The 26,548-nt window shown below is 40.5% G+C and overlaps 1 protein-coding gene and 1 long non-coding RNA gene across 3 annotated transcripts in view; one reads left to right on the forward strand and one right to left on the reverse strand.

Moving 5' to 3' along the window:
• Positions 1 to 21,961, forward strand: part of REPS2 (RALBP1 associated Eps domain containing 2) — a 94,145-nt gene extending 72,184 nt beyond the window's left edge. For both annotated transcript variants that reach the window (XM_081198112.1, XM_081198111.1), the window contains 4 exons: positions 10,911 to 10,994; positions 13,278 to 13,423; positions 15,956 to 16,061; positions 17,239 to 21,961. In XM_081198112.1, the coding sequence (XP_081054238.1) occupies positions 10,911 to 10,994; positions 13,278 to 13,423; positions 15,956 to 16,061; positions 17,239 to 17,307 (405 nt within the window). In that variant the 3' untranslated portion in view covers positions 17,308 to 21,961. The remainder of the gene's footprint in view (positions 1 to 10,910; positions 10,995 to 13,277; positions 13,424 to 15,955; positions 16,062 to 17,238) is intronic.
• Positions 82 to 26,548, reverse strand: LOC308589260. The gene is made up of 3 exons (XR_014009186.1): positions 26,103 to 26,548; positions 25,588 to 25,672; positions 82 to 1,061 (listed from the first exon to the last, which is right to left on the reverse strand). It is a non-coding gene; the product is annotated as an uncharacterized lncRNA (long non-coding RNA).

The raw sequence follows: 26,548 nt of genomic DNA on the forward strand, positions 1-26,548 counted from the left end.
GTTCGATTACTTGTGGGGAAATACCAAGAACCACTGAGTCCCAATTTGGGTTCAGATAAGTTGGTTTGTTTATGTATATAGACATAATGTTCATAATGGTGGTCAATATGTAAAATGGTTTTGTAGCTTGAAGTGCTAAGTATAAATGTTACAGAATGGCAGGATGGTTAATTATTGCAAGATTATGCACAGGCTACCCAAATTCACCTTCATGCACCAACAGCTTATATAACAAGCACTTTTAGGAGTTGTTTGCTTTTGTTTTCCAGTGTATTTCTTATCAATAAAAGATTGGTGTGGCACGAGCATATTTTTATTCTGAAAGTGTGGACCATAGAAAAAAGTTTGAGAACCACTGCTCTGTAGAGAAACTTGGAGAACATTACACTGGTTTCGCTCTTTGAGGTTCCTTCCTAACGTGAAGAAAACAACAAACATGGAAAAGAGGCAGGGGAATGGGGAAGAGGAGACAAAGGAAGAGATCTAGCTAGAGCAATCCACTCCTGTTAAGGCACCACAAAGTCAAACAAGCCTGAGCAAAAGTATGGAGCAGCCCCAAACCCCAGTGGCTTCTTGGGGCAACATAGCCAAAGACTTGACTGCCTGAGGCAAAGGGGCACCTGAGACAGAAGGCAATTAGGTTGAGGCTGAGGCCGGACAGAAGGAATACTCCAATGTAAGAGAGAGATTTGCTGAGTCACCACCGTTGCAACAACCACAAGTTTCCCACCTCAGACTGATTGGGCAATCCTAGGTAACAAAGAAGAAGACAGGCAAGAGTAAACTGATAAGGATAGTGACATCTCTGCGCAACATGAACCATTTATCTATGGAAAGGCAAGATTCGGATGTCCCTAAGGTTGAATTCTTCCTCTCCCTGAAGTGTATGGGTCTAGCCCATAGTTTTATTGGAGCTGCTTATGTCCAGGGTTTAAATTTGTATCCCAGTGAGTAGTGTGGAGTCTGAGCAGAGTTGATGGAGTATGAGCTTCAGTTGCATCTCTGGTACATTCAGGTGGAATAAATCTAATGTATGCTAGAGATCTTGAAACTTCAGAGTCCTGCAAAAGAGGGGGGGGGAATATACACATATATTATAGCCTTGTAATATTTGCCATTCAATTAAGGAAGTGGTTTATTTTTGCTACCCAAAGTACTCACATTGCTCTGCTTTATTCATCATCTGCCCACAACAGTTCTGACATTATGTCATGTAGAATAGGAAATCATTCTTCTTTTAAAACCCACAGGGGGTATAGATTCTGGTGCTATGAAAAGGGTTTATATGCCCTTCAAAGGAAAAGGAAAGTGTTCATATATTGGCAAGACATTACGGCAAAGGTCAAATTGTAGCCTCGCATTTATTTTTTCTTACAAAAGGGCTACATGAGGGCTTTTGTGCTGCAAAGGATATATATGCACAGCATTCTCACTCTCTTGCGTGCACACACGAGAAAACCTTTTGAAAAAGTACTATATCTGCACAAATATGAATTGTGTATTGGGTGTCAGTAATGATGTCAGAGATGGCGTTTGTAGTGTGTCAAGGAGGATTGCTTAGCAAAGTTATTCATGTCTTAAGCATTTGTTGTGCTAGCAGGAGTCAGGTGTCATCTCTTGGACTGGGGACATCGGGGTGTGTGTGTGAAGCACCACTTATCTAGTGCAGCTGCATTCTGTATTTGTCTGCTATATATACATGCATGTGTGTGTATGAGTATATCTGTAGATACAGAGAAAGAGAAGGAAGGGAAAGGAAGGCAGGAAAGAGAAAGAAAGAAAGAAAGAGAGAGAGAGAGAGAGAGAGAGAAAATGAAAATAGTCTATGTATCAAGCTGGAATGGTTGTTTATTGTTTATTGAGAGGGAAAACAGTTGTTTCCTTAACAACTGTTAAACAGTCCAAAGCAGCTAACAACACAAGATAATAAGAAAAAACAGTAATGTTATGTACACCCCAACTTCCCAGAGTGGTGAAAAGTTTGAGGGGCACAGTGCTTAACTGATTTTAGCTACCTTTTTAGGGAGTTCACTTGAAGCTTCTGGTATTTGCAGTAAGTAAGTTTATTTACAAATAAACTGGTTGAGCATAGGTGCAGGCACTGTTTAAATGCTTCAACTGACAGCCAAATCCGTTACCCCTTATCTGTGTCCAACAATATATGGATATATAATTAAAAACAAAAAAATTATAGTATTATTTTGTATATATCGCTGTCAGTATGCATGGCACCTTACAGAGTGTAAGAGAAGCTTACCTTCCATAACATTTGTGGGCTTGCTCTAGTCAACAGCACGTTTGACATTAATTGCATTAATTAATTGCATTAATTTGACAATCATTGCCTTAATGAAATGATAGAAATTGCTATATAGCATTACTTATGCTATCCTCCATCACCTGAGTACAATTCAGTCGGATTTAAAGTGCAAGTCTTGATACCATTTCATTTTATTTATTCTATAAAATAACATAAATACTCAGTGGCATGATAAAATGATAAAATAGGTTTAAAGGTAGAGGAAGCTCTGTGTACTACAGAGCTTGTTGGCTGAATACATGAAATATTTCCTAAGGAATTCTGGTACTGCAAAAAATAATAATAATACTTTCGTTCTGTATTATATGTATTTTTAAAAAACCACCAAAAAAACCACACCAAGCAACCTATTAATACAGCCATAGAAGAGTACACATACCGCCTTCTATCTTACTTTAATCTGGTTTTGTGAAGCTGGAGTATGAAAGATTGGTAATATTTCCATCAAGGTCCTATTCATTGCTTCTAAAAGCGCTGAGCACTCTTGTGATTTATATATGTTACTTCCTTTGCCCTAAACCTTATCACTGACTCTCAGACAGCTTCTTCTTTTTTCTTTTTTTAAAGAGCAGCTTATCAAAATTTGAGGATTGCAGAGTGCTGCAAAAGCAGTTGGCTCAGCAAGATTTTGGCAGCTTGTTGCATTTGCATCCCTATAGGTTTTCTTTCTATGCTATCACTTTCAGCTTCTACAACAAGCTGCAAAAAAGAATCTGATGTTTCACTGTGCTAAATAGTAGGTTCACAAATTGAACCGAAAAAGTCTAGCTGCTTCTGAGGAAGAGATGGAAAAACAGATTTAAGGACCTAAAATTAGCAACACTTTAAAGGGAAAATAAACCATTCTTAATGCAATGGTGTGTCCAATTGATACATGAACGCTGACATGTGTGTCATTTTCTGTTTTGGAAGGGGACAGGATGGGCTTACGCATGACAGCTGATGCACACAATGACCCAGATTGCAACCCCACGCAAATGGGGAGTTGCCTGCATATGCAGAGAAATAGATGATTGCTCAGTTTTCGTGCATGGTGGGTATGGTATACATGGACTGGTTTTTTCCTTCTTTTATGTTTGTTTAGGAAAAACATGCCTATGTGTGCAGTCATTCTGAAAAATAAAGTCATAGGAAGAAAGTGTACATAAAGAGATGGTCATATGAATCGCTCTTTAGGGTTGTACACAACTAAATTCAGTTGTGGGCAGAATTCATTTTGATTCTCTTACGGATTTGCATTACACATGCAAGCTGATTTATGCTGCATACAGACTGGGAAGCCATGCCCAATCATGGTGACCACATAGGTGAATTTAGTTCATTCATAAAGCCGCTCTCAGTGGCAGCAGAACAAGTAAAGCACATTAGAAGTTGAATCTGATGTTCATCTTCATGTGAACATAAATCTATTGTGCTGTGAGCCTGTGGGTTTTTTTTACCTAGCACAACACAGGTGCATCTACATATTTTCAGAAAGGTGTCAGAGTAACTAGAAAGTTCAGTTAAGTTCATGCTCTCATACATGTTCTCCAGAGTTAACTAAATTCACGTGTTTCACCTGTAGATGTTTGAAACTGCCAGCTTTTGCCAAGCAAGTGACCTTGTGAGTGTGTGTTTCACTCTTATTGAACTATTGTGATAGTTTCCACTAGGTGGCACTTTAAGGATATGACAACCAGTTAGACTGTCAACCTCATGTTCATACCTGGTTATTTTCTTACTTGAAATAATATTTATATATTTATGTTGCACCAGACCTCTCCATGCAGCTTGAGTGTAGTATAGATTTTGAGTTGAGCATCCCACAATGGAATAGGGTTCTCACAGCCTGGTGCTCCTTGCTACCCCCCTAAACAGCAACTTGGTTTTTCCTAGGTTGTTCCATGAACTTGATTGGGCATCTCTGGAAAAGGCCCCCACCCCCTTGTAATCAAGGTTGGGAAATGTAAGTCTGTGAAAGGTTTGGTGGGGGTATAAAAAAATAAATCACTGTGGATATGATTTTAAATGCCTGGAGGCTGATACCTTCAATATTAGCCTAGTGATTATGCTGGTCCCTATCAGTTCTTGGATTCTGTGGTAGCACACAGTACTGTACTAGCCGAGAAGGAAAAACCCAAGGTTAATTGTTGTTCCTGTCCTATCTCAATGGCACAGAAAAAGCCAGAAAACAGTAAGAAATGCTGCCTCATCAATTATTTTGATGTCAAAACTGCAAGGAGTCCATAAAAGCTATCATTTAATGTTGGCGCTTGTTTTTCTACTGGCAAGCACTCCACTCCCTTGCCTGGTGATATATTTATGTTGCTTTTTGTACAGCTTCCTCAGTGTCAGCAAGGATTAAGGTAACGGGGGGGGGGGTGACACATCCTCAAGTCTCGAAGCATAACTCTAGTCTCATTTAGAATATGAGATTGAGAAGGAGGGACCTTTAAACGGAGACACTTGAATTTGATGGAGATAGAAAAAATTGAACAATTCACTATGAAATCTCAGGAAATGAGTTGGATGACAGTACTGCTGCCTTATAGGTGGAATATATTTATGGAATAATTGATATTTTACAACTATTCAAATAGTATTTTAATTAGGAGAGCAGTTATAATTTTTCATTCAGCAGCTTATTCAGTTTTATGTAATGAGTGCAGTGACACTTTCAGATGCCCTTTAAATTGCATGTCACACTGTGTTCTTTTCAGGAAACAGTGTTACGTAAGTTCTGAGCGCTTTTTAGAAGTCCCACTGAGGCGAACAACTAGCTGAAAGCAAATAAGATGGACAGATAGAAATGGGGGGAGGAGTGCTAGGTGTGCAGCTGCAAAGTGTTAGCTTGTTAAACTTGGCCAGAATCTGGAGGCAGAAACTAATGCAACTCTGGGGAATATAACTTTTTAGAACCATTTATCCCATTTTCCTTTCTTCTTCTTTTTTAAACCTTTATTTTGAGTGAGGTAACTTGCCTCCATTGCATTTTCTAACACTATTATTGGTGGTTCTCAGTTAATCAGCCCAACTCAATGCTGTGCTATATGAAAGTTCCAGTGGCACAAAGATTTCTCGCAAAGTGAAACCTGTTTGAGGGGTGCAGGGCACACACGGGGGGTGGGTCCCATTGCAGAAGTGGAAATCCTTATGCTGACAGGATGTAGTAATTGAATGCCATCCTTTCATATTTTACGTGTACCATGATTTATCTTTGGGCAGATTCACACTAGGCCAGGGTTAGGCAACCTAAGGCCCAGGAGCCGGATGCGGCCCAATCGCCTTCTCAATCTGGCCTGTGGACGGTCCGGGAATCAGCGTGTTTTTACATGAGTAGAATGTGTCCTTTTATTTAAAATGCATCTCTGGGTTATTTGTGGGGAATAGGAATTTGTTCATCCCCCCCCCCCAAAAAAATATATATAGTCCGGCCCCCCACAAGGTCTGAGGGACAGTGGACTGGCCCACAGCTGAAAAAGGTTGCCGACCCCCGCACTAGACATTTAAGGTATGTTAATGGATTTAAAGCACACAACTTCCCCCTAAGAATCCTGGGGCCTGTAGTTTCCCCTTCACAGAGATATAATTTCTAGCACCCTTAACAGACTACACTTCCCAGATTTATTTGTGCTTTAACTGTGCATTGAATATGCTTTAAATGTACAGTGTTGAGCTGCCCTAAGGATGTATCTGCACTACTACATAACCACAACGTGCCGATTATGCATTCAATTTACACTGCACAATGGATTCATCACTGAATGAACAGCTGACTCACATGTTCTGCATCATGAAGGAATACAGCTGTGGTGCCTGTACAATGTTGGTGCAGAGCTGTTACATACTGCTTTGTTTCTCTCTAATCAGATGCATACGGGGCATGTCGGCATGATGCTTTTTTTAATGGAGCTGGTGCACTCATTCTCTGCATCTGATCTTGATAGTCCACATGTAACAGGACTTTAGCACCCATTACAGTTTGGGAATTTACACACAACACACACAGCAGAATGCATAGCTGGCTTCCTGCTCTTGTTGTTGAAGCTTCCCAGAGAAAATATATTTTATACTTGTTTGGCAAATAATGCAGTTGGGAGTACAGGAAGCTCACAGTAGTAGTAGCAGCATATCTGTATATGTAGTAGCAGCCAAAAAGAAAAAGTAGAAGGGAAACTTAGGCACTATGTTCCTTTAACAGATTGTGAAATGGGTGGACGTATCTTAATCCTGTTCTTAAATCATCACGATCTCTGTCAGAACCATCTTATTGTCCAACTTTAATGTGGAACAAACAATGGTTTTATATAATTCTGTGATCTAGAGCTACAGATATATTTAGCATCTGCACTGTTGACTTTTCTCTTTTCCTAATATATTACAAAATTAGGACCATGTCACACAATACTTTTTCTGATGTGAAGACAGTCTCTGTGAGGTACTTATTCACACAGCACATAGTTAAATTATGGGATTTGCTGCCAATAAGATATGGTGACCAGCCACCAGTTTATATGTGTTTGGGAGGAAATTAGACAAGCCAGCAGAGGATGAGGCTATTGATGTCTACCAGTCATGAAGGTTATATATGCATCTTCTAGTAACTAAGGCAGTATGCTTCTGAATGCCAGTTCTGGGGAGAAAACATCAGGAAATTGCTAATTGCTTTCATGTTATCTTGTGGACTTTCCAGAAACACCTGGTTGGCCACTGGGGAACAGGCTGTAGGACTTGATCAGCCTTTGGTCCGATACAGTAGGGTTCTTCTTATGTGGGGAAGAAGTTTATCATGGTTCTAATGAATACAGCACTTGGGAAGCCAGGTTGTGTGGATTTCATTCATCTATTTATGATGTATAAAAGTATTTATAAACTGCCATATCATAAAAATATATTAGTAGTTTACAGCAATTTAAAAACATAAAACCAATAAAATCACAAAAAGTAAAAAACAAGTAAAAAGCAAAAATGAATTAAAAAACAAACATCAGTAGACCATTGTGGGGAATATACTCCTAATTATCTCTTGGCAGAATAGAGAAGTTTTCAGCAGGCATTTAAAAGCTGGCACAGAAGGTGCCCACTGAATCTAGATTTATCTAGAATTCATCAGAGGTGTACCTCAGGTCCCTGGTGGCCTTGGCAAGGAGTTATATCGGTGCCACCCCCATCACTTCTCCTGTGTTTGATCTTGCTGCAATAGCAGCGGTGCGTTGCTGGTACAAGGGACTCTAGGTATGCCTCTGGAGATTTAGATATACTGATCATGTTTGTACATAGACAGTTGATGCCCTGCAAATGAGACATGCAGGCTGATAATATCAACCCTGCCATGTGGGAATCCCTTGCAGAAGACTGCAGTACCTGGAGACGGTCAGGTTGTGTATCCACAGCAGTGACCAGAGGAGGAATGACCACTGGGATGAGCGCAGGGGGGGGGGAAGCAATGGTGCATCTAAAACTGCACATCCAGGCACCTTCATCTGCCCCAGCTGCAACAAAACATGTCTTTCCTGTATCACTCTCTACAGCCACTTCAAGTGCTGTAACTCTCCCACCCCAAAGATGCACTCCTTCATTGTCTCCTGAAACAGACAGATGCCAACAAGAGATACACTGTGCTGAGGCTGATGTGAGCACCAGAGAGGGCAAGACAGTTAAAGGCCGCCAGAAAAGAAGAGCAGGCTTATTGTGTTTCAAATGACATTTTCTTATCTCAGGGTTGTACTGAGAAAACCGAAGGAATAGTGCCACGTAGGTAAACTCTCAATGGGTGCAGTTGACAGTGGATTCTGTCACTTTAGCACAACCAATCCACTTTAAAAAATAAATAAATATGGACTTTTTGCAGTTTGGAAATGCATTGACAATTGTGGGATGAAAGAACGAGTAACGAGAAGCCATCTAAACACCCTATAAGCAAATCAGGAAGAATGCAGAGCAAATGCTCACAGTCATCTAACAGCTCGATAATGGCCAGATGTAATCTAACGTGTGAGCTTTGTGCAAGCAAATCAGAATGAATGTTCAATAAACTGGTTATCTGTAGGGGCAAAATAACTGTGAGTGTTTGAGGCTGATCCCTGAATTGCCCAAGCCTCACAATGCTCCAGGAGGCCTTGCTTGGGAGCTCTCGGCTGACAACCCTCTTTGGCCTGCCTGCTCATCACAGGCGGTGGCTTCTTTCGGGGGGGGGGGGAGAGCAAGACAGCTTTGCAGCTCTGCCAGCCACAGTAGCTGCTGCTGCTTGCCCTTCCCTGTGGACTGAATGTCACCCTCCACCCACTCCCCAAATTTGGGGCTACAGATTTGGTGCTGCTGCTGCTTTCTTCATCTCCTCTCCCCCTTAATTTGGTACTGAGCCATTTCATCTGCCAGACCCCACATACCCAAGGAAGGAGCAAAAGGCTGCATTGATTCCTACTCCTCTTTAGACGGTCTCTCTTTTCATTGATATTAGACTGGTTAAAGAGTGCTTTTCTGTAGATGAAATAAAACAAATCAAATGTAAGAGTACAAAACCTTGTAAACATGGGAAAGTTATTACCTAGTTTATTAACTAATGAGCCCCTCATCTCTGGGGTAATTTTTGTGCATGCAGCCTGCGTCCCTGACGAGGGCCAGTTTCACCAATCCCTGGGTATGCCTATGCATTTCATGCATCTACAACGTTCTGAATTCTGGATCCTTTGATTTGACTCAAAGATTATGACTCTCTGCATATGCATACACAGGCATACAAATTAAATGTCAGAAGCAAAGTGACTTTTCATCCCAGGTGCTTGGAAAATGTCAGGTTCTTCAGAAAAGTTGGACAAAGCTGGAGTTTAATTTTGCCTCTGTTTTCAGTTCTGTGGCTCAACCCTGGATGTATATTTTAATTACATTTGTATACCTTGCTAAAGGAGAGTAAGCTTCCATTTTCTGCCAGCAATCTTTTCCCAGCTACTACTGTGTTAGAATGAGAGATACAATATAGTCAATGTCACTGGTTTTATTTAATTTTTAACTTTCATATGTTTTCTTACATTTATATTGCACATTTCTTCCATCATGGCACCCAAGGTGGTGTACATTTTTTTTTTGGGGGGGGGTTCTAGTAAGGCCTCCCATCTAGGCACTGACCAGAGCCAGATACAGTTGCCTTCAGCAAGTTGGCACCTTCACATGGCAACTTGAATATACAGTGGAACATCGGCTGTCAAATGCTTCGGAAGCCGAACAATTTGGAACCCAAACGCCAACAACCTGGAAGTGAATGCTTCCATTTTTGAACGTGCCTCGGAAGTCGAACGGCTTCTGAGACGCGTTTCTCCCTTTTTTCAAAGGAATTGGCTGACTGGCAATTGCGCCTCAATTGTTGAACGTTTCAGAAGTTGAACGGTCTTCTGGAATGGATTACATTCGACAGCTGAGGTTCCACTGTATGCAGTTGGGTCATTTATTGTTGCAGAAGTTAGAAATGCCAAATTTTAGTGTGTGTAAAATAAGTGCAGGCAGATATTACATTACTTATGTACACCAATAAGCCTTTCCAGGAAGCTGTCAGGCTTCATAAACTGTCACTTCATTGATTCGCTAAAACTATGTCTTTGCATAAAAAGAGGACTATGAAATTGGTTAGCTGGTTTCAGTTTAACTTTGTTTTCATTTGCTACATGATGAATGTTTATCAGGGGCAGGATCTTAAAAACTAGCTATTTGTTTTAATATAAATAAGACACCATTGTTTTCCCCCTTAGAATGTTCTTCATTACATAATTTGATTATATAATTGTTGTGTGTTGGTGTTGCAATCCTAAAACTCTCTTGGATTAGTTGGAAATAAGTCCCATTGCACAGTTCCATAACGTTGCTTTCCATGTAGCCAATGGAGACCACATGTCAGAAATTAAACTGTTGCTGGAAGTAAAGAAAGTTTTTTATTGTATTAAGCGGAGGAAACCACATATGTGATCCTTCGCCATGCCCCTCATATTTAAAATTGCAGTACTAATTTCCTAATCTGGGTTTGTTTTCACCAAGCACTGCTGCTCCTCAGACTCTGTGATCTCTGAAAACTGTTTTATGGTGCATGTGTACTCAGATGTAACTCTCATTATGTTCAGTGGAGCTTGCTACCAGGTAAGGACTGCAGCATTAAAAGGACTGGAGGTTGTGTAGCTGCAGTGCTAGGTGAATCACATCTCTTTTCATTATATGTTAGCAGTATGACTGTGTATACTGCAGTTGGGAGTAGGACTTGTATATTTTGTGGATCCTTGGCTGGGGGCAAGGCGCCTCTGAATCTCTTGTTGGTGGAAAGCAGGCCACCTAGTGTCAGGGATAGGGAGCAGATTTTATTTCACTTGTACTGTAATAATGCTCACAAATGTAGGACACTTTTGTTTTTCTCATTAGAGTGAATGGCAGCCATTAACTTCTGGGGTTCATTCACAGACATCACTGCAGCAGCAGCAGCTAAACCAGCTTCCCAGCCTCTGAAAATCAAAGCCTGCTCCTATTTCTTTTGTTGGTCACACTGGAGTGTGACTGAGTGTTGATAACTAGTTTTGATTGGTGGGTGGCTGCTAGCAATTTTGGTGTTATGGTGTCTTGTCTATTGTTACAGATGGAACAAGAATCTCAGATTGAAATGCATTTGCCAATGAACAGGTCCTCATCACAAGTTGAAGAAGGCAGCCCAGCAAAAAAGGTAAGGTCAAGGCATATAGTTTTCTCTTTTCATTTCAAACCCATAAAGGTGATAAATAGTTCCACATACTGACTTCTCCTGAAGATCAGGACACTAAGAAATAGCACTAGCATCACTGTTCCAAAAGGAGCAATCTATTGTGGCACCTCATGAGTGCAACTTGTATATTTTTCCTACCACAGACAAACTGATAGAGTCATTTTTATATGTAAAGTTCATGCTTTGCACACAGAAGGTTACTGGATACCATGGTTCTTTGGGAGAAAACATGGTTGTGGTGGTCCGCAGTGCCTCCATGAAAACAAGCTATGGATTGTTTTCATTTCCCAGGAGGCAAAAGATGTAAGCTGAATGGAGACAAGCCTTTTTTTGGTTCCCTTGAGCCCCACACTCTGCATTTCTTAAGCGAGGCATCTTGGGTTCTTCTCAAAGTAATGGAAAAATATGAGCAACTTAAAAGAGGGAACAGGCAGCTGTGTGTTCCTTCACATTCCTAGCTAAATCTGAAACACAGATAAGAGAAATGGAATGTGACAAAGGTAGTCAGTATAAGGACATAGGGGAGTGAGGCTGTAAGGCTGGAGCAATGTATCCCAGGAAGAATCCCATGAAAACTGAAGCAAGTTGGAACAGTACTGGTGAGAGAGGGACTGATGAGAGCTGAACACTGAGGTTCCTACGGTTCTGTTTCCTAAAGGGAGGGGTTTACTAGAACAAAGGGAAGGGGGCTCTAAGGAAAGGGGGGTTAACTGGAGTACAAAGTTATTCAGACTTTCCCACCACGTATTTTGGAAACTGGCTGAACACTAGCTTCCTGACTGTTGGTGCTGAGTGAAGGTAGAGGCAGGGACCGGAAGAGGAGAAGGAAAGAAGGAAGGAAGATTCAGGCCGGGATCATAGTTCTTGCTTTATTGATTGCTTCAGAAAAGTGGGTGATAGGTAGCAATAAATTCACACAACAGCATAAATACATGCATGGAGGAAAAGGAAGTGATGTGTAGCCTGAGACCCTTCATATTTCAAGTAGTATCTTATGGGTGCTATAACAATATCAAGGCACCTTCCTTGTAGCAACGGCAATAGGTAAGAGTTATCTGGAGAAATAATAATGTTCTCTCAGGTATATAAGTGCACCCAGTGCTTGAAAAATGAGGTATCCTTGCCACAAAAGTGGCAGAGAATTGCACCTGGAGTACATACAGAAAATTGGAAACCAATGCAGATTGACCATATAAAAACCTGATCAGCTGAAAATACGCAATGTTATACTGTAAGATGTATTTCCCCCCCTCTAAGTCTTGTTTTAGTTGTCAACGCATGGGCTACTGTATATACTGTCAATGCATATATACTGTATTGGTTTACACTATATCTATACTGATACAGAAAATACAGTAGTTAAAATTCAACCTACAAAGTTAGGGTTTTTATGTCATCAACTATGTTTCCATTGAATGTGTTCATTTATGAGTTCATAATGCAAACTTTCCTTTCCATGCATTCTACCACCACTCTTTTTTTAATCTCTTAGTGACTACTTGTGATGTAATTTTCCAGTTTGCATTTGGAATATTGTCTCCGTCCAAAATAAACTGATTCAGAAGAATCTTCATTGTGGTGGTCCTACTGAAATAAACAAAAATTAAGAGCATAATTATGATGTTAGGCAACTCTTATTCTTAGCAATGGATTTGCCCAGGAAACTTCTATGTATTATGGAAAGTTGTTTATCTGTTTGCTATAGTTTGGACAACTCTTTAAGATATTATAGCCAGATTTTACATGCTGGTTTCCGAGATCAAGAAGCAGGATGGGTTGTTGTTGTTGTTGTTGTTGTTGTTGTTGTTGTTTGTGTGTATTATGGCTACAATTAGGTGCCATTTTGAATCTAGATGGCAGACTGAAATTTTCAGAACTGCACCAATTGCAGCTAAATTTTGCACAATGGTTCCAGAAACCAAGGAGCAAACTTTCATCTATGTTTAGATAAAGTTTGGATGCCATTTTGAATCAACATAGCGAATGGAACCTCTCAAGCTGCACTGATTTTTTGGTTTCTTTTAATTCCTGAGGAACTCCAGGTATGAAGATACTAGTTCCTAAGAGATGATGCCATAACAGAGATAAATTAAAGTGGTCTAGGGAATGAGGATAGACAGAACCAAAGTAAACAATACCTTTTGGGTCCGAAAAAAATTGTTAATGAGATTCTGATTGCTGTGTTGTTTTCCTAATGAATCATCAATAGTTATTTTAATCATTGCTCTCTTTTTCCCCCCACAGGAGGTGTTGCTTACTCAACCACCATCAAAACCGATTCGCAGGAAATTCCGGCCTGAAAGCCAGACGCTAGAGAACCAGGAACTTTCTCCCACAAAAAGTGTAGCCCCTTCCTTGCCTGCCATCAAATCCCACCATACAATCCCAAAGTAAAAAGGCTGACTTTTATGAGAAATTGGGGAGAGGGCTTTGTGGCAACATGGAGGGATTTAAAGCATTCTAAAAAAAATGAATGTGGAAAAAGTGCAAGTGAGCTGTACTTCCTTCCACTGTCTTCCAGATGTGAAGTTTGAAAATAATTTTGTTTGGGCAATTCACAACCACCAGATGCTGACACAGCTTATGCAACTCACTTGTTTTTTCTTAGTACTTAGAGCATGCAGACTCGCTGAAAAAGACATCTAGCCTTCTGAAATACTCTTCTGTGGATTAGGGGTGGGCAGGGGCGGGAATCTGGAAAGGGACAGTTAATCTGTGGAGAGATGTAGGCGGAAAATCCTGGTGTATGGCAAGAGACTGAATAGATGAACTTTGATACCTGTTCTAGTGTTCTGGCTCCATGATTTTGAGGGCTGTTGAAATGTGTTTTGGAACCAGTACAATGAAGGAATAACTGCCTGGCCATTGAATCCATGCAGCCATTTTTTATTTTTATTTTAAGTTTTCTAATCCCATGTAGTACCTGAAAAGTGATGGTATAAAGCCACACCCTTCTGAAGTATGTATTTCTGGCAAGTAATGTGGAAGGCTGGAACTCTTCCTAAGAGTTTTTAAGTGAACTGAAAGTATTAGTGTTGTTTGTAGAGCCTAATTGACTCTTTCAAAACAGATGCATTTGCTGCTGGCATAACAAATTAGTCCTATTTTGAGAACAGTAAATGACTGGAGTTTACTTATCAGTCAAATAAGCATATTTTTGTTTTCCTCAGCTAGAGTGTTGAAGGATATGGCGGAGGGCAGTGAAGAAGCAGGGGGAAGACTTTCTGGAAAAATCATTAGGATTCTCTTCCAAAGATTAAATTGTCACCTCTCTTTTTAGAGAGTGGGAAAGCTAACTCCACTTTTTTCACATGGACTTTGTGCTGTTTTTAAAACAAATGTATCTGCCTTTGATCACGTTGTCATTTAAGAGCTGCTAACACCTTGCAGAAAATCATAAAAGGCTTCTCTCAGGAACAATTCTGCTTATCTAGCCTATATTTCCCCTGTTTTTCCAGTTTCTTGGTTTTCTCTCAAGATGAAAATTGCTAACATATTCACTAAAAAAAAAAAAGTAGAACAGATGGATGTACAAAATCTAAAGACTCATACTGGAAATTCTGTTTTACCTTGTGACATCATAACTTTGGTCTCTTGCATGCTACAAAGAAGCAGGGGAGTACAAATGAGTTTTATTTATGCTTTTACTACTGCTTTGTAACATGCAAACTACCTCTATCTCTCAGGTGGAAAAAAACCATGAAAATATGAACTAATAAGGGGGCAGCAAACATATCTGTATACAAATGTTCTTAATAAGGTTTCCATAGGGGAAATACTAGTAGGTGCAGATATGCTAGTAAAACAAAAAACCAAAAAACTTGCTTTTTAAAAACCAAAGATAATATCAGTAGTCATGATGGCTATTTATTTCTGGTGAAGGCGAGTAGCAGAGGACTTCAAATAGATTATTGTACTTTGAAAAGTAGGGTCCTGCTTCTAGGTTTCCCACAAACATCTAATAAGATGCTTTTAGTAAGAGCTGTTCCACGGTGGAACGGACTCCCTCGGGAGGTTGTGGACTCTCCTTCCTTGGAGGTTTTTAAGCAGAGGTTGGATGACCACCTGTCATGGATGCTTTAGCTGAGATTCCTGCATTGCAGGAGGTTGAACTAGATTCTTTGATCTAACTGGCAGCTGTGGGGATAGAGTGCTGGACCAGATGGACCTTTGATCTGATCCAACAGGGCTCTTCTTACATTTTAAAATATATTTCTCATTCTTTATACTAAACAGAAAAACGTATTTATGACTGTTTGTACTGAAAGTTAAACACAGGTGCTGTCTTTAGACCTATTAAGGTGAGTTTCCCCCTTAATATATAGGGGACAGCTGTGTTGATCCATAAAAGCGTGCCATTGTCCATGTCAGGTCATGTAGTAGGAGGTCAACTGTCCATGAAATTGGCAGTGTTAGACTGGAGATCCCTCCATTTGAGCTGATCTCAGTTCAGTGGTATATAGGGAAATAAGCTTTAATGAGGAAATTGAGCCAGGTTAACATAGTAAATGAATTCTGGCCTACAGATAGGGCTATTAAAATGCCTGGATAGCCAGTTGGTTACAGTATGGTGCTGATAACATCAAGGTTGGGGGTTCGATCCCCGTATGGTACCGCTACATATCCTTGCATTGCAGTGGGTTTAACTAGATGATCCTCAGGGTCCCTTCCAACTCTACAATTCTCTACAATTTCTTCCTTACATTTCTGATTTCCACAAGATCATGATCTCTTATTGAATGTCCTGATTTCATAAATATTTATTTCTGCATAGCAACTCTCTTTTGTAAATGCATTCCCCCCCCCCATTTTGATTTTAATTAGTCTCAGGTGTAATTATCATAATGCATCCCTTTTTACCAAACAGCAGGAAGGCCCTGTGATACATTTTCTGAAAGTGGTTTGTCTTTACTCTCCGGCAGACAGTCTTCAAAACAGAAGAAAGCTATTCAGACAGCTATCCGTAAAAATAAAGAAGCGAACGTGGTTCTAGCTCGGTTGAACAGTGAACTCCAGCAACAGCTGAAGGTAAGGAAGACACTTCAAGTAGGGATCTATGCTTAGACGTGTCGTGAAGCTCTCTGAAGCCTATGTCATATGCCTCCATCTACACTGTTAAATACAGGAAGCAAACCAAAGTGTGTGCACCTTGCCGAGGCAAATACCCTCTCTCCCATCTTGAAATATGAGAGCAGCAGGATCACTTGCACTCTAAGCTGTGGGGGCTGCGAGTTAAACCCCAAAGCGCCCTTTCACAAATGGAAGGAGCTTGGATCCAGCAGAAGCTAAAGTACAGATTTTAGCCAATCCCTCCACCATTCCCCTTCAGCCCCATGCTGCTCCAGGGTTCCCCCTCAACCATCTAGATCAGATTTTTAGGGGACTGCAGAGGGAAAGGGAAGCCAGTATCCCAGACCGCCCCATTTGTGAGTAGAAATCTGCTGTAGAACTCTGGAGCCAGCTTTCTTCTCCCCACCCATCCCACCTTCTTTGTAATCTTGGAACAGAAAAGATAGTTCTGGCTTTTCTGCCAAGCGGTGACAAAATGATCTCAGTGAGGTGCTTGGCCTAATATATTCCAGTCAGTGAATTTTATATTTGTATGAGTTGAAAGAAAAAAGATTCAAATTAATGGTGGTTAGTAAAATAAAGCCAGTGATTGACTAACTGGATGTCTCTCATAGCCACTGCTCCAAGATTGCTTGTGTAGAGGTGGCCCCTTTAACTCGTTACAGCTGGCTGTAGACATTAGTATTATGACAGAGTTTGGAATAATGTTGGGCAAATCAGTTGGCGAGAGCTAGCCTAATGTTTGTGGCATCTCAAATAAGCCATCTTCTGGAAGCTTTGTGTACTTTAATACACTGTTGTGTTTAATTCCTTAAGCACCCAGATTTAAACTGAAAGAGGATCCCAGGCCCTGCATTCAGGGCATAGGGGAATGTCAGTGGGACATTTAGGCAATACTTGCTGCACCAAGCCACAAATTGAGTGTAAAGTCTGTAGTGTTGTAACATCAGTTTACGTGGGCGTTAGTGCTATAAGTATATTAATTATGGAGTGATTGTAAAAGTGGATTTTATAAGTCTGCATCTTAAGACATGATTGTTTTTATGCATTTATGCCTTTAAGGGCTATATTCTAATTGTTGTTTGTTTGTTTGTTTGTTTGTTTGTTTGTTTGTTTGTTTGTTTGTATGATCTAGGAAGTTCACAAAGAACGAACTGCACTGGAAACTCAGTTGGAGCAGCTCCGACCTGTCACTGTCTTATGAAATTCTGTAACAGAATTTTTGCTTCAAGTACCTTTAACCGCACAATATATTGGCAGAAGCTTTTTTCACTAAGGCAACATCATTTGGGAAAAGTGACTGCCATGTTTCTTTTGCATTTCTTGCACCAGTTTACCTTGCAGATGAAGAAGGTACACAATCTGAATGTCAAACCTTATGCCTATGAAATTGAACTTGTTTTCCCACCGACCCTTCAAGAATGCCTCAGTCAAATTCCATCTCTCTCTTACTGTTAACACTTATTTATTCCAATAATTCTTGATTTATATGCGTTAGGGTGGGATATTTAAATAGTATATATGTCTAGAAAATTTGCTTATATTTACCTTCATCCTGGATTATCACTTTTTACATATCTGTGATCTTTAAAGTCTTTCTAGTTTTAGAATAAATGAAAGCAGCATCTACAAAGCTCTGTATTCCTTATGTACATTATCTGGTTTTTTTTAAAAAAAAATCAACTTTGTGATTACTGACCATTTCTGGATGCAACACTAGTGTGCTTTTGCAACCCACACACATCTCCTTCTACAAACTACCATTGGGTGTTGACTCCCTGCCTGTTTCCTGAGGCCTGCATCTCAGCCGCTCTGCAGTAGTTGCTTGGAGTTTGTGCACAGGTCCCAAGATATCTGTTATCTGTGTTGCTGTTTTCAAAATTCTGAACCATGGCTGAATCACACTGCGTACTTCTCCCCTACGATCTGCAGTTTGGCTCCTGAGCCAGTCAGTATAAAATGAAAGTCTGTGTTCCCCATTCACTATAATGGGGAATCTAAAAACAGATAAAATGTTTCCCTTTTGGACAGAGTGGATTAAGTTTATAGGCACAGAAGTGCCTCCAGAGTGAATTAGGCCTGCCAAATTGCAGACAAATTCCAGGTGCTTTTTGTGGGGAAGTAAAAAGAATGTACTTTTCTCCATAACCCCAGGGGATCTTGTCTTTTTCTTACCTTAAAATAATTAAGAGGTTGCCAAATGGTGCATATACTAGCATGTACATTTTTAAAAGACCTTCGCAGCTTCACATCAGCCTTTTTCCTGACGATTGTTTGTGACCTCCAACAGGCTTTATAGGCCTCCCAGTAGACCTGCACAGGTCTCTAATATACTTTACAATGTTGAGCCTAGAATGCTGCTTGCAGAGTTCTAAAGAGCTCTGGGTTGTTGATTTTGTTCTTATTAAAGCAGAGCAAAGAACACTTAAAAAAAAACCCTAAGATGAAATGTTTTACTTACTTATTTTTGTAAAAAAAAACCAACCAATGCTGTGCTTTGCAGACAACATTTTTGACCCCTTCACGTCTTGCAAAGCCCTTGGACCGAGAGAAGCATAGAGATATACAGGAAAAGATAGAGTTGTACTGGCACAGAAACAAAGCGGCTCTGTGGCTTTGTTGGTGCCCTGATCAAACTGAAGGGGTGGGAATTACACCATGCTTCGACTCAGGGAGTAGGGGAGTCCCCCACATCATCCCAATTTGCCTTTTTATTTGGCCCCCCAAAACAGCAGTGCATACCCCAGTAGTTGCCATTGGTCCAAACCTGGTGTTGAAGGAATGGAGGTATGTTCCCCGACTGGGAATCTTTGCAGCTACTCCAATCATTTCAACAGCATTGGTGGGTACTGTATTACCCTCAGACTATGTGGCAGTGTGGGTTAGATAACTCCCTGTAGTGTTAGTTCATGGGGTTTGGTGTGTGTGGTCTGCCTGAACTGACTTGTGGGTGCCTTGGCACTAGTATCTATGTGAGTTTTTCTTACTGCTGCAGCATGAAACCCACATGTCTTGGAATGGCTAAGTACAAGGAATGTGCCATAGTTCATACAGGGCAGACTTACTCACAGTTGTATGCTATGCAAGGCCGAGACATGCTGGAGCAATGGTATGTCAGCACAATAGGATTTGTGAACTGTGCCTCATGTCTGTTTATATTACACCTTTTGTATTTAACTTAGTATCAAGTGATGAAAAAAATTAAATGCAAAATTTAGAGATTCGTTGCTTTTGGCAATTAGATGTTTTTGCTTATTTCTTAACTTGTTCTGCTTATTATATCTTAGCAGTGGGCAATATCCATTGGCTAACTGTATGTGACTTGGTAAAATTCCACTTATTTACTTTTTTTGGTAGAATTATATTTGTTTTGAATTCTGGTGAGTTGATGTTATCAGTGAATTCCACATATCCATTTCTCCTCCATTTCAGAGTAATGGATCACGTTTCCTTATGGCAATTATTGTTTTGGTCGTCTATCCTACTCAGTTAATACACTTCACTCCAAGGAAGTCCTGTTAACCTAGTAAGACTCTTTGGCAGTACACATTCATAAGCATATATAATCTTGTCCAGACTGAATTCTAATAGAAAGTATTCCTTGAATTGCATTCTAGAATTGCACTGGCAACGGGGACAGTGATCTTTTGGGGGAAGCTGCAGGTAGGGAAATATTTTTACCACTGTAAATTTATGTAACTTCGTTTTCCTCCTTTAAGTTTCGTGTTTCTGAAAGTCATCCCTTAACATAACACACTGCATCATCTACGAGATGTGATGATGTCCTCTAGCTTGGATCTCTTTAAATGAAGATTTGATAAATTCCTGGAACAGAGGACTATCAACAGTTATTAGGTCATTGCACCAATGTGGAGCCTCTCCTGACAGTGTGGCAGAGAGCACCAGTTATTTCGGTGCAAAATAAAAGGAGAGGACTACTGCGTTGAGGCCTTTTTGTGGGCTCCGCACAGGCCTACCTGGCTACTATTAAAAACAGGATATGGAATTATACGGCCTGTTGGTGTGATCTGGTAGGGCTCTTCCTGCATTATATGACCCACACCATTCACTGAAAATATTCCATAGCCTTGCAAAGTAAGCATAATGTCAGGCGACAGAAAACCCTGCCCACTCCGCCCAGACCAGGGTGGCCCTCCCAGATGATGATGTACTGCATCATCACTAAAGCATTGGCCATGCTAGCTGAAAGGGGCAAGGGCAGCCAGCGCAGATTCTCTATCCCAGAACTAGACAGACAAGAATATGCTCCAATACATTGTGCTCTGGTTTTCATAAAACAAAATTCTTCATGTATACCACTTAGAAACCTTGGTGATTAAGCAGTATATAAATAACTTAAATGAATAGTAAAAATCTTAGTCATTTCTACAGATTCTCAGCTGTAGCTCAGTGACAGAGCACATGCAGTTTATGCAAAATTCCCCATGCTCAATTCCTGGCATCTCTGTGTGCAACTAAAACTTTGGAGATCTGTTGCCAGTTTAGAGAGAACTGAGCTTGATGGTCTGACTTAGTATTAGGAAGCTGCCTATAAATGTTTTAGCATATGCTGACAGATTTCAGGCTAGTTTGCTAGCTTCTCCACCCTTCTATTTTGATATTGAAGTAAGCTATGCAGCATGACAATAGAACTTTAAAGACTGGGTTATAGTGGCTTCTCAGCTGTACAGTGTGTACACATTAAAGGAAAATAATTTACTTGCAGTTTACTTAAAAATTTAAAATAGCTGCACAATATGAATGCCATCAGTGCAAGTATACTTAAAGTTAACAAGAAATAAAACACCTTTGCTAGTAGTTATAAAACATTGGTTGAAACAGGGATCCTTACGTATAAAAGAATCAGACCGTTAGTTTCTTAACTAAATGGTAATCCTCTGCAAAATGATAGTACCAGTAAGAAAATTAGGTTGGAAGCCACCCCTTCCATTTTTGGTGGTAATCAGCTACTGTCGTCTCATTAGTTACTCTTATTGGGAGATTATTTCAGGTATTCTACTCAATTGCTAGAGTGAACAGCTGGATGAAAAAAATGGAAGTTGTTTAAATATTATAAATTTTCTTGTTGCCTGGTTTTAATATTAAATTAGATTCTAATGGCAAGTATTTTACAGTGTAATTTTTATGACGCCTTAAACATTCCCATGATTGCATAACCTATCTGTATAAGATCCAGAATATACATCCTTCAGATGTTAATGGTAGAACCTTAATAATCACATTACTCCAAAACGGACTCTCATCAGTCTGTTTACCTTCAGTAGGAAGATTATTCTATAAAAGTATAAACAGTGTTTGAGGAAGAATTTCGCCAGATTAGTTCAGTGTGAACTCTCCTTGCTCTTATAGCTTTGTTGCCACTGTAAACAAATTAAATCTGGGAAATGCACAATACAGCAATTAATCTCTATATTGGACTGTTCTGGAGTCAGTGTTGATCCACATTAGCATGAAGAAAGTATGAAATATTTTTTTCTAGCTATTGAGTTTGTTCTTGAGAAGTGAGTATTTTGTAGAACATGGAAGAAGTTTTGTTTAAAAAAACTGCTACTCCATTCTTGAATAGCCTCAGGAAGGGAGTAATACTGCCAAATCTTTATAGTTTTTTGCACATACGTGCACACATTCAGAAATAAATATTTTGTGTGATAAACATCTGATTAGGAAAGACTGATAATGAGCCTGTGTATTCTATGAAATAAGAGATAATTTATTTTGTTAGAACATTGTTACCCCAAGTGACTAAGATGGGAAGAAATTATATATTTGAAGTTTTCCTTGTTCTATTTTTTTGTTGATACTGTGTTAATAAAATTATGTGATATGTTTTGCTCCTCTACTGACTTTTTGACTTTCAAAATATTACTGGGAACATTATGATGTTTTCTTCATGTTGCTATATGTTAGCATATACACAATCGAAAATATATGGTCTTCACAACTGCAGAAGTATAAGGCAGTAAACCTGTAGTTTATATACTATGCATGTGAAATCTTTTGGAGGCCAGAACATACAAACTTGGTGTAACGTTTAAAATTAAAATGTTTATTATTAAGTACCATAGCACATAAGCAGGGCAAATGCAATTTCCTTGACCTAGTGAATTCAATCAACTTATAAAAAGTAGCGTAATATTTCCTTTCCTGCCTTCTGCACTCAGACCACACACAAGGATACATACAGTACTGCTTGTTTATTTAAACATTTAAAACATACTTTCATATAAAATATTGCAATGCAGTATACAGGCTAAAAGCACAGGATTACAATAAACACAACAAAACACATCAGTAAAAGCTGGTTGGCAAAGAATCTCAGGTTCAAAAGGCCTGTCTGAATAATACAGAAGATGTCTGCAAGTGAATATGGACGACTCCTACTGAGCCTCTATTGGCAAGGAGTTCCGAAGGGCAAGGCCTTCTACACTAAAGGCTCAGACCCTGGTAAATGATTATAGTGTGACTCTCTGAGATAAGCACCTAATCTGCCAAGTAATTAACATAATCTCAACGAAAACGGTCTGATTAATAAAGCATGACTTGGATAATGTGCAGGGGCAAAGCACTCAGCTGTGAAGAGGCAGTCTCCTGGGAAGGGTTAGGCTACGTCAGCCAATGGCAAATTATCCTGTGAGACACCTTGCCAGGTTTGCCTAAATGCACCATGTCCTAAGTGTTTTGCATGCTCCTGATTCACTTATTTAAACTCCAGAAATTGAGAATCAGTTCCTAGGTTGCTTTTTCATGACCTTTGCCTTAGGTTTCAAAGCTGAAAGTCTCCCAAAGATCCTGAAAGGTTAACCTGAGTTGTGAATGAGTTTCTGAGCTACAAACATCTAGTTAAAATGTGCTTAGAGGCTGACAAAAACCAGCCTTTTCGTAGATTATCAAGCCGCCTAAATTACATCTTCATCCAAAGAAAGGGGGGGGGGGAGGAACAGTGGTCAGAAAAAACTTGCAAAATAGCAGCGTGTAGTGTATAATGCATATAAATGCATCCTATATGTTGAGGGCTTACAGGTGAAAATGCAGCTTTTTCTCTGTCATCTATACTTATGAGAAAATCGGAGAGCACAAAAATGATAAGATACAGTCTTCATGTTTCCTAGGTAGACAGGCAAACAATGCTTCCCTTGATTCCCCCACTTCTTGCACACATAACTAGCACCCCCCCAATTAAATTGCACCTCCAACTCCGAGATGTAGAAAGAGGCCAGCAACTTAATATTCTAATTATTTCGTACCAGATTTGTTTTAAACAATCAGGCATTTCATTGTGTTTGCCATAGGTTTAAGGTGTGGTTACTTGGCAGTACCTGCCTTGCCTGGTACAGAGCTTTCATTGTTTACTGTAAATTCCTTTCTCCTTTTTTGTTACTCTTATGATAACAACACGCACAGGACCTCGGCTGTGTCTGATATCCATAATCTCTGATTTGCCTTGGAGGAGCCTAGTCACTTACATTAAAACAGTAGCTTCCAGTTTCATCGGCTGCCTGGTAATTTATATCCTCTCTATGGGGCATCTTGGGTTGTTTTTGTCTTTTGGTGGGGGTATTCTTGTTTTACATTATAGTAGCAATTCTCATGGTCCATTTTGGGAACTTTCCACAACCTCCCCAAACTGGATTTAGACACCAGAACCAAACTACACCAGCAGCACAACCCCTTAAGGCTTGTCATGTTCAGTGGGACTTACCCCCAGATTGCATATAGGATTGTGGTCCCAAGTCCCTGTTAGGTCTTTGAAAAGGCAGAATCGCTGCCTGAGTTGTAACTCCCTGCTAGTGATTTGAAGTACATGCATGTTTGCACATGTGGTGCCTACTGTTGGTTCCCCCCCTTTTTGGCTGTGTCTTGTCTACCCACATGCCCAAATATTTTTCCCACTAAGCAAAATGTTGGAGGGGTTGGCAGGGCTGTTCTGCTCCCTGCCAACCCGCTATGGCTCTGTCTGGTGTGGATTTCGGAGCCCAAGGGGGTCCAAAAGATGCCAGAGAGTGAACAGCAGATAAATGCAAAGGGGTGGGGAGAGAGAGAAAACCAGCAGGAACAGCAGACACTCTAAATCAGCCTTTCTCAAATTGGGTCCCCAAACTACAGCTCCCATCGTCCCTAGCTATCAAGACCAGTGGTCAGGGATGATGGGAGTTGTAGTCCAACAACATCTGGGGACCCAAATTTGAGAAAGGCTGCTCTAAAGTGCTGCAGCCTGCTGCCCTCATTTCCCCAGAAATGCCTCTGACCTGACAGACTCATTGAATGTTACATGTGCATAACTGTACCGAATGTACAGTATTTGTGTACACAGGTACAAAGGACTATACACTGGTTGAATGTAATGTATGAACACCCCTAATATTAACCATTTCATGGTTGTCTTGAACAGCTCCTTCTGCACTGAACAGAAACCTATGCAGTGAATAAAAAATATCCCTGGCATTAAGCTGTTCAGTTTGATCTGTTTTCCAACAGATGTTCACACAGAGCTGCCATGTTTAGAGGGCTTTAGCCAGGTAAGATCCAGTGCTCTCTCCCTGGATGCTTTCCTTCTGTGCTTTATTAGTTTTTATTGCCAGATATAATTTGGTAGATTTATTTCCACCTTTCTTGCGTCATGAAGTATATGTGGGGCTGCCAAGTGATTTCTTGTCCAGACCCTAACCAGGCACAGACCTGCTTTGCTTCAGCAAAATGGATGAATTGTTCCTCTCCATTTCAGTTTTGTCCTAGTCTGCAGTTTGTGTTTCATACCGGTACTTGCTTCTCTGATGCATTGGCAGGTTTCGCTGAAGAAATGCCCTTCCTTCCCTTCTATTCCCCAGGATCATCAAGATGAAAAGCACGAGGTGCAGTATAAAACTCAACAGGCCAAATCCTCAGCAGGGATTATGGGATTTAACAACTGTTAAAGAGTGCCATTCCTACAGTGACACTGGAAGCAAATTTTGTAAAACTAATTACTCGTATTCTGATCCCATTCTGTCACCTCTCACCAAGCTGGTTTTATTAGTTAGCTTCACGGAAATGCGTAGAAATTACTCACCCTCAGTATTTCCCAGTAGGACTCAAAGGCTTGTGGGGTGTAAGAGGAGTGTGGAGGCGAACCAGGATTTTGGGCAAGGGCTGTATGTGGAATGGGACCTAATGAAGAAAGTGCTTAGTAAGTGATAATACCTTCTTGGGTGACAAGGCTTGTCTGAGCTTTTCTGTGCAAACTATCTTCCCACGCTAATCCAGAGTAATGTTGTTCATACAGGGCCACCCCTACCAATGAAGTAACCACCACAGGTGACACATGCTGGGAGGTGGGGTAGAAGCAACAATCACACACACTATCCTTCCTAAGGACCTCCTCTAGTCATGCTATGAGATCTGTCTTAGCCCTCCTGAACTAGTCTGCTGTTTTGGGTGCTGTAGAAGGCACTATCCCATCACCAGTGTTGAAGTGAGATACAATTACCAGTTGGCAGCGGTGCAGGGAGATCTTGTCCTTCACGTCAGGCAGCAAAATGTTGGGCCAGACTTGAGTTGGTGCTACATTCCTTCTATGGACAAGAGGAAGCAAAAGAAGAGGCAAAGCTTTGAAATGGCATGGGTGAAAATGAGTGGGATCTAATTGGTGCCCTCGTAGAAGGTGTTTTGATCCACCTGACACTTCCACTCATGGAAGGCTGATGATTTCTCCCTGCAGACACCTACACTGTTCAGGAAGAATCTTCAACTCTCTGGAGCCCCCCTCTTTTTTTTGCAAGAGTTTAAGGGAGAATCTGTTGAAATAGCAACTGTTAGATGCCACCCACTGTCTTACTAAATAATAACCCTAATGAAACCATAAGTGCCCAGAGCAACCTTCCTCTCATCCTATGAACTATGCCTTCCATGCCAACCCCAGAATTCCTCCCCTTTAGAAGTATCCTAACCCAGAACTCCCATGTTTTTAGCTGTTATGCAGCAAACGTAATTCAGAAGGAGAACCTTTTCCCATTGCCATTGTTGCTCTGCTGAGAAAAGCTCTACCCATCGAATTGCAAGCTGTCCTGCAGGATCCTTACCGGAATCTTCGTGAGCTAACAGGAAAGATAGTCCTGCCCATTTTGGGAAAAGGATTCACAGAGTGGCTTAGCCAAAGGCACCGAGTCAAGAGCAACAACCTGACTGCAATGAACTCGCAGCACTGCGGTGGCAATTGTGATGCAATGGTGAGGCATGTGGCAGCATAATAAAACCCAAGTGGGCAAGGGAGCCCTATGATATATCAGCCAGCTGATGGCTTGTGAATGCAGCTTTCCACTTCATTTGCTAGTTCTGTGCTGCTTGTTTCCTTTGTGGCTAGAAGGGGAGGCAAAGAACTACAAATACAGCCTTGGGGAATGGCTTTCAGACTAGCTCATAATCAAGTCCAGGTTGATTGCACAACAAAA

The sequence above is a fragment of the Podarcis bocagei genome (assembly GCF_964188305.1).
Source record: "Podarcis bocagei genome assembly, chromosome: 6".
NCBI lineage: Eukaryota > Metazoa > Chordata > Lepidosauria > Squamata > Lacertidae > Podarcis > Podarcis bocagei.